At 48.0% G+C, this 17,484-nt stretch overlaps 1 protein-coding gene across 3 annotated transcripts in view; it reads right to left on the reverse strand.

Moving 5' to 3' along the window:
* RBM27 (RNA binding motif protein 27) overlaps positions 1–17,484 on the reverse strand; it is a 455,159-nt gene that overhangs the window by 224,784 nt on the left and 212,891 nt on the right. For all 3 annotated transcript variants that reach the window (XM_063928111.1, XM_063928110.1, XM_063928112.1), the window contains one exon: positions 14,114–14,267. In XM_063928111.1, coding sequence (XP_063784181.1) covers positions 14,114–14,267 — 154 coding nt within the window. The remainder of the gene's footprint in view (positions 1–14,113; positions 14,268–17,484) is intronic.

Genomic DNA, 17,484 nt, shown 5'->3' on the forward strand with positions numbered 1-17,484 from the left:
TTCCTAGCCTTTATCAGCGTAGGAATGACTTCAACCGGAATGCCCTTTTCCATCAGGATCCGGCGATCAACCGCCATGCCGTCAAACGCAGCCGCGGTAAGTCTTGGAACAGACAGGGCCCTTGCTGTAGCAGGTCCTGTCTGAGAGGCAGAGGCCAAGGGTCCTCTGAGATCATTTCCTGCAGTTCCGGGTACCAAGTCCTTCTTGGCCAATCCGGAACGATGAGTATAGTTCTTACTCCTCTCTTTCTTATTATCCTCAGCACCTTTGGTATGAGAGGAAGAAGAGGAAACACATAAACCGACTGGTACACCCACGGTGTCACTAGAGCGTCCACAGCTATCGCCTGAGGGTCCCTTGACCTGGCGCAATATCTTTTTAGCTTTTTGTTTAGGCGGGACGCCATCATGTCCACCTGTGGCCGTTCCCAACTATTTACAATCAGTTGGAAGACTTCTGGATGAAGTTCCCACTCTCCCGGGTAGAGGTCGTGCCTGCTGAGGAAGCCTGCTTCCCAGTTGTCCACTCCCGGAATGAACACTGCTGACAGTGCTATCACGTGATTTTCCGCCCATCGGAGAATCCTTGTGGCTTCTGCCATCGCCATCCTGCTTCTTATGCCGCCCTGTCGGTTCACATGGGCGACCGCCGTGATGTTGTCTGACTGAATCAGCACCGGATGGTTTTGAAGCAGGGGTCTTGCCTCCTTGGAAGTTTCTTCCCTGAGTGACTGCCCCCCAACCTCGGAGGCTTGCATCCGTGGTCACCAGGACCCAGTCCTGTATGCCGAATCTGCGGCCCTCTAGAAGATGAGCACTCTGCAGCCACCACAGCAGAGACACCCTGGCCCTCGGGGACAGGGTGATCAGCCGATGCATCTGAAGATGCGATCCGGACCACTTGTCTAACAGATCCCACTAAAAGATCCTTGCATGGAACCTGCCGAATGGAATTGCCTCGTAAGAAGCTACCATCTTTCCCAGGACTCGCGTGCAGTGATGCACCGACACCTGTTTTGGTTTCAGGAGGTCTCTGACCAGAGATTACAACTCCTTGGCCTTCTCCTCCTGGAGAAACACCTTCTTCTGTTCTGTGTCCAGAATCATACCCAGGAACAGCAGACACGTCGTAGGAACCAGCTGCGACTTTGGAATATTCAGAATCCAGCCGTGCTGTTGAAGCACTTCCTGAGATAGTGCTACTCCGACCAACAACTGCTCCCTGGACCTCGCCTTTATAAGGAGATCGACCAAGTATGGGATAATTATAACTCCATTCTTTCGAAGGAGTATCATCATTTCGGCCATTACCTTCGTAAATACCCTCGGTGCCGTGGACAGGCCAAACGGCAACGTCTGAAATTGGTAATGGCAGTCTTGTACCACAAAACGGAGGTACACCTGGTGAGGTGGGGAAATGGGGACATGCAGGTACGCATCCTTGATGTCCAGTGATACCATGTAATCCCCCTCTTCCAGGCTTGCAATAACCGCCCTGAGCGATTCCATTTTGAACTTGAACTTCCTTACATAAGTGTTCAAGGATTTTAAATTTAGAATGGGTCTCACCGAACCGTCTGGTTTCGGTACCACAAACATTGTGGAAGATTAACCCCGTCCCTGTTGAAGGAGGGGAACTTTTATTATCACCTGCTGGAGGAACAGCTTGTGAATTGCCGCCAGCACTACCTCCCTGTCCGGGGGAGTAGCTGGCAAGGCTGATTTGAGGTAACGGCGAGGGGGAGACGTCTCGAATTCCAGCTTGTATCCCTGAGATACCACTTGTAGAACCCAGGGATCCACCTGTGAGCGAACCCACCGGTCGCTGAAGTTCCGGAGACGGGCCCCCACCGCACCTGGCTTCACCAGTGGAGCCCCAGCGTCATGCGGTGGATTTAGTGGAAGCAGGGGAGGATTTCTGTTCCTGGGAACTGGCTGTCTGGTGCAGCTTTTTCCCTCTACCCCTGCCTCTGGGCAGAAAGGACGCGCCTTTAACCCGCTTGCCTTTCTGGGGCCGAAAGGACTGTACCTGATAATACGGTGCTTTCATTGGCTGTGAGGGAACCTGGGGTAAAAATGTCGACTTCCCAGCTGTCGCTGTGGAAACGAGGTCCGAGAGACCATCCCCAAACAATTCCTCACCCTTGTAAGGCAAAACCTCCATGTGCCTTTTAGAATCCGCATCACCTGTCCACTGCCGAGTCCATAATACTCTCCTGGCAGAAATGGACATTTGCATTTATTCTAGATGCCAGCCGGCAAATATCCCTCTGTGCATCTCTCATGTATAAGACTACGTCTTTAATATGCTCTATGGTTAGCAATATAGTGTCCCTGTCAAGGGAATCAATATTATCAGACAGGGAATCAGACCACGCTGCTGCAGCACTGCACATCCATGCTGAAGCAATAGCAGGTCTCAGTATAGTACCTGAGTGTGTATATACAGACTTCAGGATAGCCTCCTGCTTTCTATCAGCAGGCTCCTTCAAGGCGGCCGTATCCTGAGACGGCAGTGCCACCTTTTTTGACAAGCGTGTGAGCGTGACCTATCCTCTGGCGGGAAAGGGTACGCCATCAGTAACTTTTTAGAAATTACCAGTTTCTTATCGGGGGAACCCCACGCTTCTTCACACACTTCATTCAACTCATCTGACGGGGGAAAAAACACTGGCTGCTTTTTCTCCCCAAACGTAATACCCTTTTTAGTGGCACCTGGGTTAATGTCAGAAATGTGTAACATTTTCCATTGCCGTAATCATGCAACGGATGCCCCTTGTGGATTGTGTATATGTCTCATCCTCGTCGACACTGGAGTCAGACTCCGTGTCGACATCTGTATCTGCCATCTGAGGTAGCGGGCGTTTGTGAGCCCCTGATGGTCTTTGAGACGCCTGGGCAGGCACGGACTGAGAAGCCGGCTGTCCCACGGCTGTTACGTCATCCATCCTTTATGTAAGGAGTTGACACTGTCGGTTAATACCGTCCACATATCCATCCACTCTGGTGTCGACCCCGCAGGGGGTGACATCACATTTATCGGCACCTGCTTCGCCTCCACATAAGCCTCCTCATCAAACATGTCGACACAGCCGTACCGACACACCGCACACACACAGGGAATGCTCTGAGGACAGGACCCCACAAAGTCCTTTGGGGAGACAGAGAGAGTATGCCAGCACACACCACAGCGCTATATAATTAGGGATTTACACTATTACATAAAGTGATTTTTCCCTATAGCTGCTTAACATGTATAGTTTGCCCCTAAATTTAGTGCCCCCCTCTCTTTTTAACCCTTTGAGCCTGGAAACTGCAGGGGAGAGCCTGGGGAGCTGTCTTCCAGCGGAACTATGAAGAGAAAATGGCGCCAGTGTGCTGAGGGAGATAGCCCCGCCCCCTTCTCGGCGGGCTTATCCCGCTCTTTTATTAATATTATTGCAGGGGATTTTTACACATATATAGTTTATTAGACTATATTATGTGTTTTTTGCCATGTTAAGGTACTCTAATTGCAGCCCAGGGCGCCCCCCCCAGCGCCCTGCACCCATCAGTGACCGGAGTATGTGGTGTGCATGGGGAGCAATGGCGCACAGCTGCAGTGCTGTGCGCTACCTTAATGAAGACCGGAGTCTTCAGCCGCCGATTTTCTCCTCGGAATCTTTCGTCTTCTGGCTCTGCAAGGGGGACGGCGGCGCAGCTCCGGGACCGGACGACCGAGGCTGGGCCTGTGTTCGATCCCTCTGAAGCTAATGGTGTCCAGTAGCCTAGAAGCCCAAGCTAGCTGCAAGCAGGTAGGTTCGCTTCTCTCCCCTAAGTCCCTCGTAGCAGTGAGTCTGTTGCCAGCAGATCTCACTGAAAATAAAAAAACCTAATAAATAAATACTTTCTTTACTAGAAGCTCAGGAGAGCCCCTAGTGTGCAACCAGCTCGAGCCGGACACAGATTCTAACTGAGGTCTGGAGGAGGGGCATAGAGGGAGGAGCCAGTGCACACCAGATGGTACCTAATCTTTCTTTTAGAGTGCCCAGTGTCCTGCGGAGCCCGTCTATTCCCCATGGTCCTTACGGAGTTCCCAGCATCCACTAGGACGTCAGAGAAAAACAGATATAACTCCAGGTAAAGAGTAGAAATAACAGAAGAATATGTGTCATCCGCCTTACATTTCTTCCTAATGCCAAGCTGTGATTTGTTTTTGTTTTTTTGTTTTTTTTGAGACTTGCTCCGATTAGGTTTAGGGGTATATGAAATTGCGGTGAATTCCCGAAATTGTCGAAAAACGGGACTTTTTCGCCAAAAAAAAAAAAAAAAAAAAATTCGACAATGCAATTCAGTACTTTCCGTCAAAAAAACGGACTTTCAAAATTCGACTTTTTGAAATTCGACATTTGTCAAATTCGACATTTCTGCAATGGTACAAATGCGGCAATTCGACAAAAGTATATTCAATTGAAGTTTGGAAATTAGACAACAGTGCTTTTAGACAGTAAATTCGTCATTTTCAATCCGCCACACTTTGGTGGGTGAATCAAACAAAAAAAAAATTAAAACATGTTTTTTTTTGGTGTTTTTTTTAATGGTAATAACATATCTATTTATATTAGAAGGGATTAGGTACTTGGTTTGTCTTTTTGGGAGGCACAAGTATTATTTACATATTTTTTAAAAAAAAAAATATATATATATATATATATATATATATATATATATATATATATATTTATTTATTTTTAGATGGAATGGTAAAATCCCAGAAAAAAATGGCGTGGGGTCCCCCCTCCAAAGCATAACCAGCCTCGGGCTCTTCGAGCCGGTCCTGGTTCTAAAAATCCGGGGGGGGGGGGGGGGGGAATGACAGGGGATCCCCCGTATTTTTAAAACCAGCACCGGGCTCTGCGCCTGGTGCAAAAAATACGGGGGACAAAAAGAGTAGGGGTCCCCCGTATTTTTTACACCAGCATCGGGCTCCACTAGCTGGACAGATAATGCCACAGCCGGGGGTCACTTTTATACAGCGCCCTGCGGCCGTGGCATTAAATATCCAACTAGTCACCCCTGGCCGGGGTACCCTGGGGGAGTGGGGACCCCTTCAATCAAGGGGTCCCCCCCCCCCAGCCACCCAAGGGTCAGGGGTGAAGCCCGAGGCTGTCCCCCTAATCCAAGGGCTGCGGATGGGGGGCTGAAAGCCTTGAGAAAATGACAATAATATTGTTTTTTCCTGTAGTACTACAAGTCCCAGCAAGCCTCCCCCGCAAGCTGGTACTTGGAGAACCACAAGTACCAGCATGCGGGAGAAAAACGGGCCCGCTGGTACCTGTAGTACTACTGGAAAAAAAAAATAAGATTTTACTCACCGGTAAATCTATTTCTCGTAGTCCGTAGTGGATGCTGGGAACTCCGTAAGGACCATGGGGAATAGCGGCTCCGCAAGGAGACTGGGCACAACTAAAAGAAAGCTTTTAGACTACCTGGTGTGCACTGGCTCCTCCCACCATGACCCTCTTCCAAGCCTCAGTTAGGATACTGTGCCCGGAAGAGCTGACACAATAAGGAAGGATTTTGAATCCCGGGTAAGACTCATACCAGCCACACCAATCACACCGTATAACTCGTGATACTATACCCAGTTAACAGTATGAAATATAACTGAGCCTCTCAACAGATGGCTCAACAATAACCCTTAGTTAGGCAATAACTACATACAAGTATTGCAGACAATCCGCACTTGGGATGGGCGCCCAGCATCCACTACGGACTACGAGAAATAGATTTACCGGTGAGTAAAATCTTATTTTCTCTGACGTCCTAAGTGGATGCTGGGACTCCGTAAGGACCATGGGGATTATACCAAAGCTCCCAAACGGGCGGGAGAGTGCGGATGACTCTGCAGCACCGAATGAGCAAACTCTAGGTCCTCCTCAGCCAGGGTATCAAACTTGTAGACTCTTGCAAAAGTGTTTGAACCCGACCAAGTAACAGCTCGGCAAAATTGTAAAGCCGAGACCCCTCGGGCAGCCGCCCAAGAAGAGCCCCTTTCCTCGTGGAATAGGCTTTTACAGATTTAGGGTGCGGCAGTCCAGCCGCAGAATGTGCAAGTTGAATCGTGCTACAGATCCAGCGAGCAATAGTCTGCTTAGAAGCAGGAGCACCCAGCTTGTTGGGTGCATACAGGAGAAATAGCGAGTCAGTTTTCCTGACTACAGCTGTCCTGGAAACATATACTTTTCAGGGCCCTGACTACATCCAGTAACTTGGAATCCTCCAAGTCCCAAGTAGCCGCAGGCACCACAATAGGTTGGTTCACATGAAAAACTGATACCACCTTAGGAAGGAATTGGGAACGAGTCCTCAATTCCGCCTTATCCATATAAAAAACAGATAAAGGCTTTTGTATGACAAAGCCGCCAATTCTGATACACGCCTGGCCGACGCCAAGGCCCACAGAATGACCACTTTCCACGTGAGGTATTATAGCTCCACGGATTTAAGTGGCTCAACCCAATGCGACTTCAGGAAATCCAACACCACGTTGAGATCCCATGGTGCCACTGGAGGCACAAACGGGGGCTGACTATGCAGCACTCCCTTAACAAAAGTCTGAACTTCAGGCAGTGAAGCCAGTTCAATTTTGGAAGAAAGTCGATAGAGCCGAAATCTGGACCTTAATGGAACCCAATTTTAGGCCCATAGTCACCTCTGACTGTAGGAAGTGCAGAAATCGACCTAGCTGAAATTTCTCCTTTGGGGCCTTCCTGGCCTCACAGTACGCAACATATTTTCGTCATATGCGGTGATAATGGTTTGCGTTCACTTCTTTCCTAGCTTTAAATAGCGTAGGGATAACTTCCTCCGAAATTCCCTTTTCCTTCAGGATCCGGCGTTCAACCGCCATGTCGTCAACGCAGCCGCGGTACGTCTTGGAACAGACAGGCCCCCTGCTGCAGCAGGTCCTGTCTGAGCGGCAGAGGCCATAGGTCCTCTGAGATCATTTTTGGAGTTCTGGTTACCAAGCTCTTCTTGGCCAACCCGGAACAATGAGTATAGTTCTTACTCCTCTCCTTCTTATTATTCTCATTACCCTGGGTAAGAGAGGCAGAGAAGGGAACACATACACTGACTGGTACACCCACTGTGTTACCAGAGCGTCCACAGCTATCGCCTGAGGGTCCTTGACCTGGCGCAATATCTTTGTAACTTTTAGTTGAGGCGGGACGCCATCATGTCCACCTGTGGCCTTTCCCAACGGTGTACAATCATTTGGAAGACTTCTGGATGAAGTCCCCACTCTCCCGGGTGGAGGTCGTGTCTCTGAGAAAGTCTGCTTCTCAGTTGTCCACTCCGGGAATGAACACTGCTGACAGTGCGAACACATGATTTTCCGCCCATCGGAGAATCCTTGTGGCTTCTGCCATCGCCATCCTGCTTCTTGTGCCGCCCTGTCGGTTTACATGAGCGACCGCCGTGATGTTGTCTGACTGGATCAGCACCGGCCGGTGTTGAAGCAGGGGTCTAGCCTGACTTAGGGCATTGTAAATGGCCCTTAGTTCCAGAATATTTATGTGTAGGGAAGTCTCCTGACTTTTCCATAGCCTTGGAAGTTTCTTCCCTGTGTGACTGCCCCCCAGCCTCGAAGGCTGGCGTCCGTGGTCACCAGGACCCAGTCCTGTATGCCGAATCTGCGGCCCCCTAGAAGATGAGCACTCTGCAGCCACCACAACAGCTACACCCTGACCATTGGAGACAGGGTTATCCGCCGATGCATCTGAAGATGCGACCCGGATCACTTGTCCAACAGATCCCACTGGAAAATCCTTGCATGGGACTTGGCGAATGGAATTTCTTCGTAAGAAGCTACCATCTTTCCCAGGGCTCGCGTGCATTGATGCACCGACACCTGTATACGTATTAGGAGGTCTCTGTCTAGAGACAACAACTCCTTGGACTTATCCTCCGGGAGAAAACCTTTTTATCCTGTTCTGTGTCCAGAACCATACCCAGGAACAGTAGACGCGTCGTAGGAACCAGCTGCGACTTTGGAATATTCAGAAACCAGCCGTGCTGTTGTAGCACTTCCCGAGATAGTGCTACTCCGACGAACAACTGCTCCCTGGACCTCGCCTTTATAAGGAGATCGTCCAAGTACGGGATAATTATTTCGGCCATTACCTTGGTAAATACCTCGGTGCCGGGGACAGACCAACGGCAACGTCTGGAATTGGTAATGACAATCCTGTACCACAATATTGAGGTACTCCTGGTGAAGAGGGTAAATAGGGACATGCAGGTAAGCATCCTTGATGTCCAGTGATACCATGAAATTCTCCAGGCTTGCAATAATCGCCCTGAGCGATTCCATTTTGAACTTGAACCTTCGTATATAAGTGTTCAAGGCTTTCCATTTTAGAATGGGTCTCACTGAACCGTCTGGTTTCGGTACCACAACATTTTGGAATAGTAACCCCGGCCTTGTTGAAGGAGGGGTACCTTGATTTCACCTGCTGGAAGTACAGCTTGTGAATTGCCGCCAGTACTACCTTTCTCCGAGGGCAGCAGGCAAGGCTGATATGAGGTAACGGCGAGGGGGAGTCGCCTCGAACTCCAGCCTGTATCCCTGTGATACTATTTGCAGAACCTAGAGATCCACCTGTGGGCAAGCCCACTGGTCCCTGAAGTTCCCGAGACGCGCCCCTACCGCACCTGTCTCCACCTGTGGAGCCCCAGCGTCATGCGGTGGACTCAGAGGAAGCGAGGGAGGATTTTTGATCCTGGGAACTGGCTGCTGGTGCAGCTTTTTTCCTTCTTCCCTTGTCTCTGTGCAAAAAGGAAGCGCCTTTGACCCGCTTGCTTTTCTGAAGCCGAAAGGACTGTACCTGAAAATACATTGCTTTCTTAGGCTGTGAGGAAACCCGAGGTAAAAAATTTTTATTCCCAGCTGTTGCTGTGGATACGAGGTCCCAGAGACCATCCCCAAACAATTCCTCACCCTTATAAGGCAGAAACTCCATGTGCCTTTTACAGGCAGCATCACCTGTCCACTGCCGGGTTTCTAATACCCTCCTGGCAGAATGGACATTGCATTAATTCTGGATGCCAGCCGGCAAATATCCCTCTGTGCATCCTTTATATATAAGACAACGTCTTAAATATGCTCAATGTTAGCAAAATATTATCCCTGTCTTAGCGTATTAATATTATCTGACAGGGTATCAGACCACGCTGCAGCAGCACTATTTATGCTGAGGCAATTGCAGGTTTCAGTATATAACCTGAGTGTGTAAATACAGACTTCAGGATCGCCTCCTGCTTTTTATCAGCAGGTTCCTTCAAGGTGGCCGTATCCTAAGACGGCAGTGCCACCTTTTGACAAACGTGTGAGCGCCTTATCCACCCTAAGGGATATCTCCGAACGTGACCTATCCTCTGGCGGGAAAGGGTACGCCATCAGTAACTTTTTAGAAATTACCAGTTTCTTATCGGGGGAAACCACGCTTCTTTACACACTTCATTCATTCATCTGATGGGGGAATAAAACACTGGCTGCTTTTTCTCCCCAAAAATAAAACCCCTTTTATGTGGTACTTGGGTTCATGTCAGAAAATGCGTAACAGTTTTCATTGTCGAGATCATGTAACGGATGTTCCTAGTGGATTGTGTATATGTCTCAACCTCGTCGACACTGGAGTCAGACTCCGTGTCGACATCTGTGTCTGCCATCTGAGGTAACGGGCGTTTTTTTGAGCCCCTGATGGCCTTTGAGACGCCTGGGCAGGCGCGGGCTGAGAAGCCGGCTGTCCCACAGCTGTTACGTCATCCAGCCTTTTATGTAAGGAGTTGACACTGTCGGTTAATACCTTCCACCTATCCATCCACTCTGGTGTCGGCCCCACAGGGGGCGACATCCCATTTATCGGCCTCTGCTCCGCCTCCACGTAACCTTCCTCATCCAACATGTCGACACAGCCGTACCGACACACCGCACACACACAGGGAATGCTCTGACTGAGGACAGGACCCCACAAAGTCCTTTGGGGAGACCGAGAGAGAGTATGCCAGCACACACCAGAGCGCTATATAATGCAGGGATTAACACTATGAGTGATTTTTCCCCAAATAGCTGCTTGTATACATATATTGCGCCTAAATTTAGTGCCCCCCCCCCTCTCTTTTTAACCCTTTGAGCCTGAAAACTACAGGGGAGAGCCTGGGGAGCTGTCTTCCAGCTGCACTGTGAAGAGAAAATGGCGCCTGTGTGCTGAGAAAGAAGCCCCGCCCCTTTTTCGGCGGACTTTCTCCCGCTTTTTCTGGAATACTGGCAGGGGTAATTTTACATCTATATAGCCTCTAGGACTATATATGATGTAGCTTTGCCAGCCAAGGTGTCATATATTGCCCTCAGGGCGCCCCCCCCAGCGCCCTGCACCCATCAGTGACCGGAGTGTGAGGTGTACATGAGGAGCAATGGCGCACAGCTGCAGTGCTGTGCGCTACCTTGGTGAAGACCGAAGTCAGGAGAGCCCCTAGTGTGCATCCAGCTCAGCCGGGCACAAGAATCTAACTGAGGTCTGGAGGAGGGTCTTAGTGGGAGGAGCCAGTGCACACCAGGTAGTCCTAAAGCTTTCTTTAGTTGTGCCCAGTCTCCTGCGGAGCCGCTAATCCCCATGGTCCTTACGGAGTCCCAGCATCCACTTAGGACGTCAGAGAAAAAGTTTTACTTTCACGGTGTGTGTCTCCTGTTTTTATTTGGGTATTTTTTCCAGTAGAACTACAGGTACCAGCGGGCCCGTTTTTCTCCCGCATGCTGGTACTTGTGGTTCTCCAAGTACCAGCTTGCGGGGGAGGCTTGCGGGGACTTGTAGTACTACTGGAAAAAACAATATTCTTTCATTTTTCCAAAGGCTATCAGCCCCCCATCCGCAGCCCTTGGATGGGGGGGGACAGCCTCGGGCTTCACCCCCTGGCCCTTGGGTGGCTGGGGGGGGGGGGACCCCTTGATTGAAGGGGTCCCCACTCCCCCAGGGTACCCCGGCCAGGGGTGACTAGTTGGATATTTTAATGCCACGGCCGCAGGGCGCTGTATAAAAGTGACCCCCGGCTGTGGCATTATCTGTCCAGCTAGTGGAGCCCGATGCTGGTGTAAAAAATACGGGGGACCCCTACTCTTTTTGTCCCCTGTATTTTTTGCACCAGCACCAGGCGCAGAGCCCGGTGCTGGTTTTAAAAATACGGGGGATCCCATGTCAGTTTTTCCCCCTGATTTTTAGAACCAGGACCGGCTCGAAGAGCCCGAGGCTGGTTATGCTTTGGAGGGGGGACCCCACGCCATTTTTTCCCCCGTTATTTCCCGTTTTTAAAAATCGGAACAAAATCCGTCAAATCGGCCGTTTTACGTCAGCGGGACTGTCTAATCCGTTTTTCATTGAATATGTTCAATTTTGGCACCCACTTGCCGAAATTAGACAGTCTAATTGTGTCGAATTAAAAAAACGGCCGAAAAATTGCCGCGATTCGCAGCTAATTGCATATACCCCTTAGTTTCTGAATTAACATTTATTCCCAGATTACCTTTAACAGCACTACAGTGAAGTCAAGAGCAAACGTGGTTTTAAATACCTGTCAACTAGAGGAAAGTATTGTCTGAACTTGAAGTAAAAAAGGAGAGGGAACAAAGTAACCCCAGATTTGTGATGCTCTAAGATAGCTGGAAAGTAATAGCTGAAGTATGCTACAAAGTAAGACTTTAAGGAAGGGCCTTTTAGTGAATGTTAGATGGCTGTAGACTAAAATTTTGCAGGTATGTTAAAGCCTTTTCTTAGTGAATGTTAGATGGCTGCAGACCAGTGGTTCCCAAAGTCGGTCCTCAAGACCCCACACGGTTCACGTTTTTCATGTCACTCAGCATGGGCACTGTATCACCAACTGTCACATTTTAAAAATCTACAGGTGACCCGCAAAACATGAAACGCATGGGGTCCTGAGGACAGAGTTTGAGAACTTGTGCTGTAGACAACTAGGGTCCTCTTAGTGAATGTTAGATGGCTGTACGCAAAGGATTTGCAGGTATGTTAAAGCATTTTATGTACATTGGGGGACTGTGGATGAGCGTTGGGGTATTGTGAGTGCAGAGCAGTCTGTGCTCACTTGTCCATGCTGTTCACCCTCTGTAAACCATGCCTGCCAGAGCACTTCAGTTATGTTTATCTCCTTTTAGGGCTCGATTGGTGAGGAACAAAAAGTATGAAAGAATAAATGTCCCCCAAAACAAACAACGTAACAAAGAACAAGAGCGTAAATGGTGGGGGCCCACTGTCTCAATGGGCATGCACTCACAAAAATCGTAGAAAGTGCATGAGAACTTCAGGAGTCAGCACCAGTGAAAACCTAACCAATGGTACAAGCAATACACCTAGCAACAGTCATCCAGACACATTTCTGTGCATCCTTCTGATGAAACGGCCACCGTTATAGGCCGAGAAACGAGTCAAGGTCTGACTACCACGGGCTCACCACTTAACTGCACACCCATTATGGATCCATTATTGATTCTCCGGTTTTCACTACCAAGGGCACCCCAACAAAGACTGCTGATCGCTAATACGCACTCTAGCAGCTGCTTCCACGTCTTAGTGCAGCCAAGTCATTCAGTTCGTGGATGCACGGCTGTGACGTCATTTGGTGTGTCCCCTATGAAGCGGGGGGACCCCTACTCACTGTGAGTAAGATACCTACACAAGTGGATTAACCTAATGTGGATGCCTCCAATTTATTACTCTCAATGAACACAACATTTCAAGACTCTACAAAACTATACGCTTGACACTAAGCTGATATCATCGCTACATTGTAGCAGACACGCTTTTCATATTAACTGCTACATTGTTGGAGAGCTGTGTGATGTTCTATAATCATAGCCCGGTGTAACCAATATTTGTATTTTCTGTTTTATAGTTATTATACAATTGTATTCATTATTTAAATGATGCTATTTAATGTTATATTTAAAGTAATGTATTAAACATAATATTCCCTCTCAGCGCTCCCACCTCTTCGTTTTATCTTTTCCATTGCATAGGTGCTAGCCCGCCCCATTATGGTGAGCAACTTTTAGGGAGTATAAAGTATGATTGATTTTTCTGAGCGCCAGTTTCTATCTACACAGTAAGTTAAAGTCACAACAGTGAGGCGTGAGGAGGTCCACTGAGAGACAAAATGATAATGTGAGGACAAGGAGATTAGAGGCAGAGGGTTCTGTGTGGACATCCACAGGGATATTGAAGTCACATAAGATGAGGGCAGAAAAGGTCAACAGAGAGGAAGTCTGGAAACTAGGAAGCAAAGTGGTCAAGGAATTTGGAAACAGGGCGAGGATGGGTGGGGGTGGCTATAAATTACAGATACAAAGTCACAGACACAGGTTAAAAAAGGCTAATAGCATGAATCGGAAATGTAGATAATGAAATGGAAGCATCTGAGGGTATGAGTTGGTAGGGGCAACCAGAGGATAGAAGAATCCCTACACCACCACCATGGCGACACTTGGGCCAAGGGGTGTGAGAGAACAGGAAGTTCACTTAGGAGAGAGCTGCAGGAGAAGTGGTGCCTGAAGGGGAAATCCAGGTGACTAGGAGATCAGGGAGTTGGAGATCAGGGAATTGGAGATGAAGAGGTCATGGTTGGGGACAAGTTTATTACAGACAGACGTGGCAATCCAGAGAGAACAGGAGAGAGGGACAGAGGTAATGAGAACGGTGAGAACGAGATATCAGGTCGGAAGGGAAGCTACAGGTTGTGAGTAAGGATGGTGTTTAATATTAATCAAATTAAGGAGAGGAAAGGTGAAAGGGAGAAAAGAGAAGAAGCAGGGTTCAGTGGTGGGGTAGTAGGACTAAGGGTGGAGAGAAGTGAATGAAAATGAGGGAATAGGGAACAAGATACGTGGAGGAGACTGGGGGGGCGGTGTAGTGGGGGCGTAAAAGTGGAAACAGGAATGGAGGCTACATGAAATAAGACAGTGCCATTAAATTAGGTAAATGCAGATAAAAACAGTGTGGGCAATAAAACAAATTCTTGCTGCAGATATTGCTAAAATAATTTTTTAACTGCAACTATACACTCACCTGTATGTTAACAATGGTACCAAATTTGCTGAAGTGCTCATTCAGTTTGGTAATGTTGTTTAGGTCCTGAGGAATCTTTCGAACTTCAAGTTTGGTATTGTTATACTGAAACTTTTTCACAAAGCCTAGTTTGTTGTGAATGTTGTTTCCTTGCCTGGGAGAAGGAAAGAGATTAACGTAATTGTAAAGTCATGTTGTCTATAGTTACGCTAATATCAAATGATTATGAGTTTGATATTATGCACGTCTACAATATGACCATTATCAAGGTCAGGCTTTTTGTTAGATAGTATGGTCAACATTCTCACTTTCATCATGCATAATAGCAACATTTTGCATTTCGACATTAGGTTAGTATTGCCATTCCATGTTGCCATTCACAATGTCGACTTGTAGCCCATGAAATTTGTTCACTTGATATGACCATCCCCAAAAGGTCGAACGGTCCCACAACACACAAATAGCTCAGCTACTATGATACAGACAAAGGAATTTCACAGGGAGATGCAAAAAATAAAAACCTTCCTTAGTCTGACTGAACCAGAGTAAATGGGAACCAGGGTGTGGCCATAGACCCAGCCCACATTGTCAAGATGGTGGCTGTGGCACTGAGAGGGGTTAACTTCTTGTGCTACAGCGCCATTTTCATATGAACTATATTACAAGTACTGTAAATGTATAGGTAATAATGTGGTTTAACATGTTCTACTTAGTGAGGTGTGAGCAGTTGAATTATGGGAACGCATGTGTAAATGCATGGACTATGCACTTAGGTATTGACATTTGGAAACAGATAGTTCAGGGTACATGCTGAAATCATTAATATGACCTAGTTTGAAGTGGCCAAGCCTTGTTTACAGTCAAGCAGCTTTGCAAATACAATCTTTACTGAATTAGGCGCTTAAGACTTTTTGAGCAATAAACATCTTGCCTTTACGACACCTGCATCTGTATCCCGACAGCAAGAAGGCGCCAAACACATTCCCATTCTCCGGCTGTTCTGGGTTGAGCCCAGTGTCTCCAAGTTCTGCCCTCTGCCAGCTACCATGCAGGGCCTCATCCATGGTGAAGGATCAGCAAGGGCCAGCAGACACGAATCAGGCGGTGTGACCGCAGCTTGTCCATGCATACGTTGCAAAAAGCAGTTCCAGGTTTTGTGTGAAGGAACCTGAAGGTAGTAGCGAGTTAATCGCCCAACACAGTGTGTGAAGTCTAGGCGGTTACTAATGGTAAGAGGGAATCCCCTATTGGTCCATGTCTCATAGGATGAAACAAGTCTGTGATTGTCTGTCACAGGCAGCGAAGCGCATACGGTCACAAAGGGGGACAAGAGTGCGGTCCAAGACCATTAGTCAATGCATAGCAGGCAAGTAAAGTTTTGTGTTTTACTTATCACTGTATACTTTTATTATTAGGTGGAATTGTCCATTAATATTCATATGAAGTTTTGATCATTGGAAGAATGTGAATACCTTACATTTATAAAGCGCTGTAACAGTAACTAAAATGGCATAATTCTCAAATTGCCCAGCAAATGAGCTCCAGCATAACGTCTAACTTCATTGGTGTTAAACATATGCCTTTAACTAAATTTGGAAAAAAATAAAATAAAACAAAAATTAAAACATCTAAGGAGCCCATACATATTTGGGATTTATGTGCATTTAACAGGTTTTGAGCTATTTTAAATGGACTTCAGTGTGACTGACGCAGGTAAACACAGCTGAAAATTTACACTCAGTTGGAAAGCATTGCAAACCGTTTCCATGTGTCTTTGGATTGGACAAGGCAACTTCCAGTTTTTGTCAGACACAAGGTTTAAAAAAAATAATAGGATTTTGGTACCTACCGGTAAATCCTTTTCTCGTAGTCCGTAGAGGATGCTGGGGTCCACATTAGTACCACGGGGCACAGACGGGTCCACCAGGAGCCACCGGCACTCCAAGAGGCCAAGAGTGTGGGCTGGCTCCTCCCTCCACGCCCCTCCCACCAGACCCAGTCAAGAAACTGTGCCCAAGGAGCAACCGGCTGAAACATTACTTACCCAGTAACTATGCAGGACTCAACTAAACGAAGTGGTACTGAACCAAATAACATATGCAGGAAAACGAAGCGCTGGGCGGGCGCCCAGCATCCTCTACAGACTACGAGAAAAGGATTTACCGGTAGGTACCAAAATCCTATTTTCTCTAACATCCTAGAGGATGCTGGGGTCCACATTAGTACCATGGGGATATACCAAAGCTCCCAGAACGGGAGGGAGAGCGCGGAGGCTCCTGCAGAACTGATTGGCCTCTGATGATCTGAAGTTTGGTCAAAGTATCGAACTTGTAGAACCGTGCAAACGTGTTCGACACAGACCAAGTTGCCGCTCGGCAAAGCTGCGTTGCAGAGACACCCCGGGGCAGCCGCCCGGGAAAACCCCACCTTACGAGTAGAGTGGGCCTCGACAGATTTGGGACACGGCAGTCCTGCCGTAGAATAGGCGTGCTGGATAGTGAACCTATTCCAGCGAGAAATAGACTGCTTAGAAGCAGGACACCCAATTTTCTTGGGATCGTGCAGGACAAACAAAGATTCCGATTTCCTGTGACGAGAAGTCTCTTCACATAAACCTTCAGAGCCCTCACGACATCCAAGGACCTTGAAGTAATCGAGGGGTCAGTAGCCACTGGCACCAAAAAAGGTTGGTTGATATGAAATGCCGACACAACCTTTGGAAGGAACTGCTGACGAGTCCGGAGCTCAGCTCTATCCTCATGGAAGATCAAGTAAGGGCTTTTGCATGACAAAGCCCCCAGCTCAGAGACATGCCTAGCAGAAGCTAAGGCCAACAAAGTGACAGTCTTCCATGTAAGAAATTTGAGCTCCACCTCCTGTAGAGGCTCAAACCAATCCGACTGGAGAAACTGCAACACCACGTTAAGGTCCCAAGGCGCGGTAGGCAGTACAAAGGGAGGTTGGCTATGCAGAACTCCCTTCGAAAAGGTCTGAACCTCAGGGAGGGCAGCCAATTGTTTCTGAAAGAAAATGGACATGGCTGATATCTGGACCTTCACAGATCCCAATCTCAGCCCCATATCAACTCCTGCCTGCAGGAAACGTCCCAGTTGAAATTCAACTACAGCAAACTTCTTGGACTCACACTAAGACATATTTCTTCCAAATACGATGGTAATGTTTAGACGTTACCCCTTTCCTAGCCTGTATGAGGGTAGGAATCACTTCTTTCGGAATACCCTTCCGAGCAAGAATCAGGCGCTCAACTTCCATGCCGTCAAACGGAGCAGCAGTAAGTCTTGCTAGGCGAACAGACCCTGTAGCAGCAGGTCCTCCCGAAGAGGAAGAGGCCTCGGCTCTTCTTGCAGTAG

This window comes from Pseudophryne corroboree, chromosome 6 (genome assembly GCF_028390025.1).
Source record: "Pseudophryne corroboree isolate aPseCor3 chromosome 6, aPseCor3.hap2, whole genome shotgun sequence".
NCBI lineage: Eukaryota > Metazoa > Chordata > Amphibia > Anura > Myobatrachidae > Pseudophryne > Pseudophryne corroboree.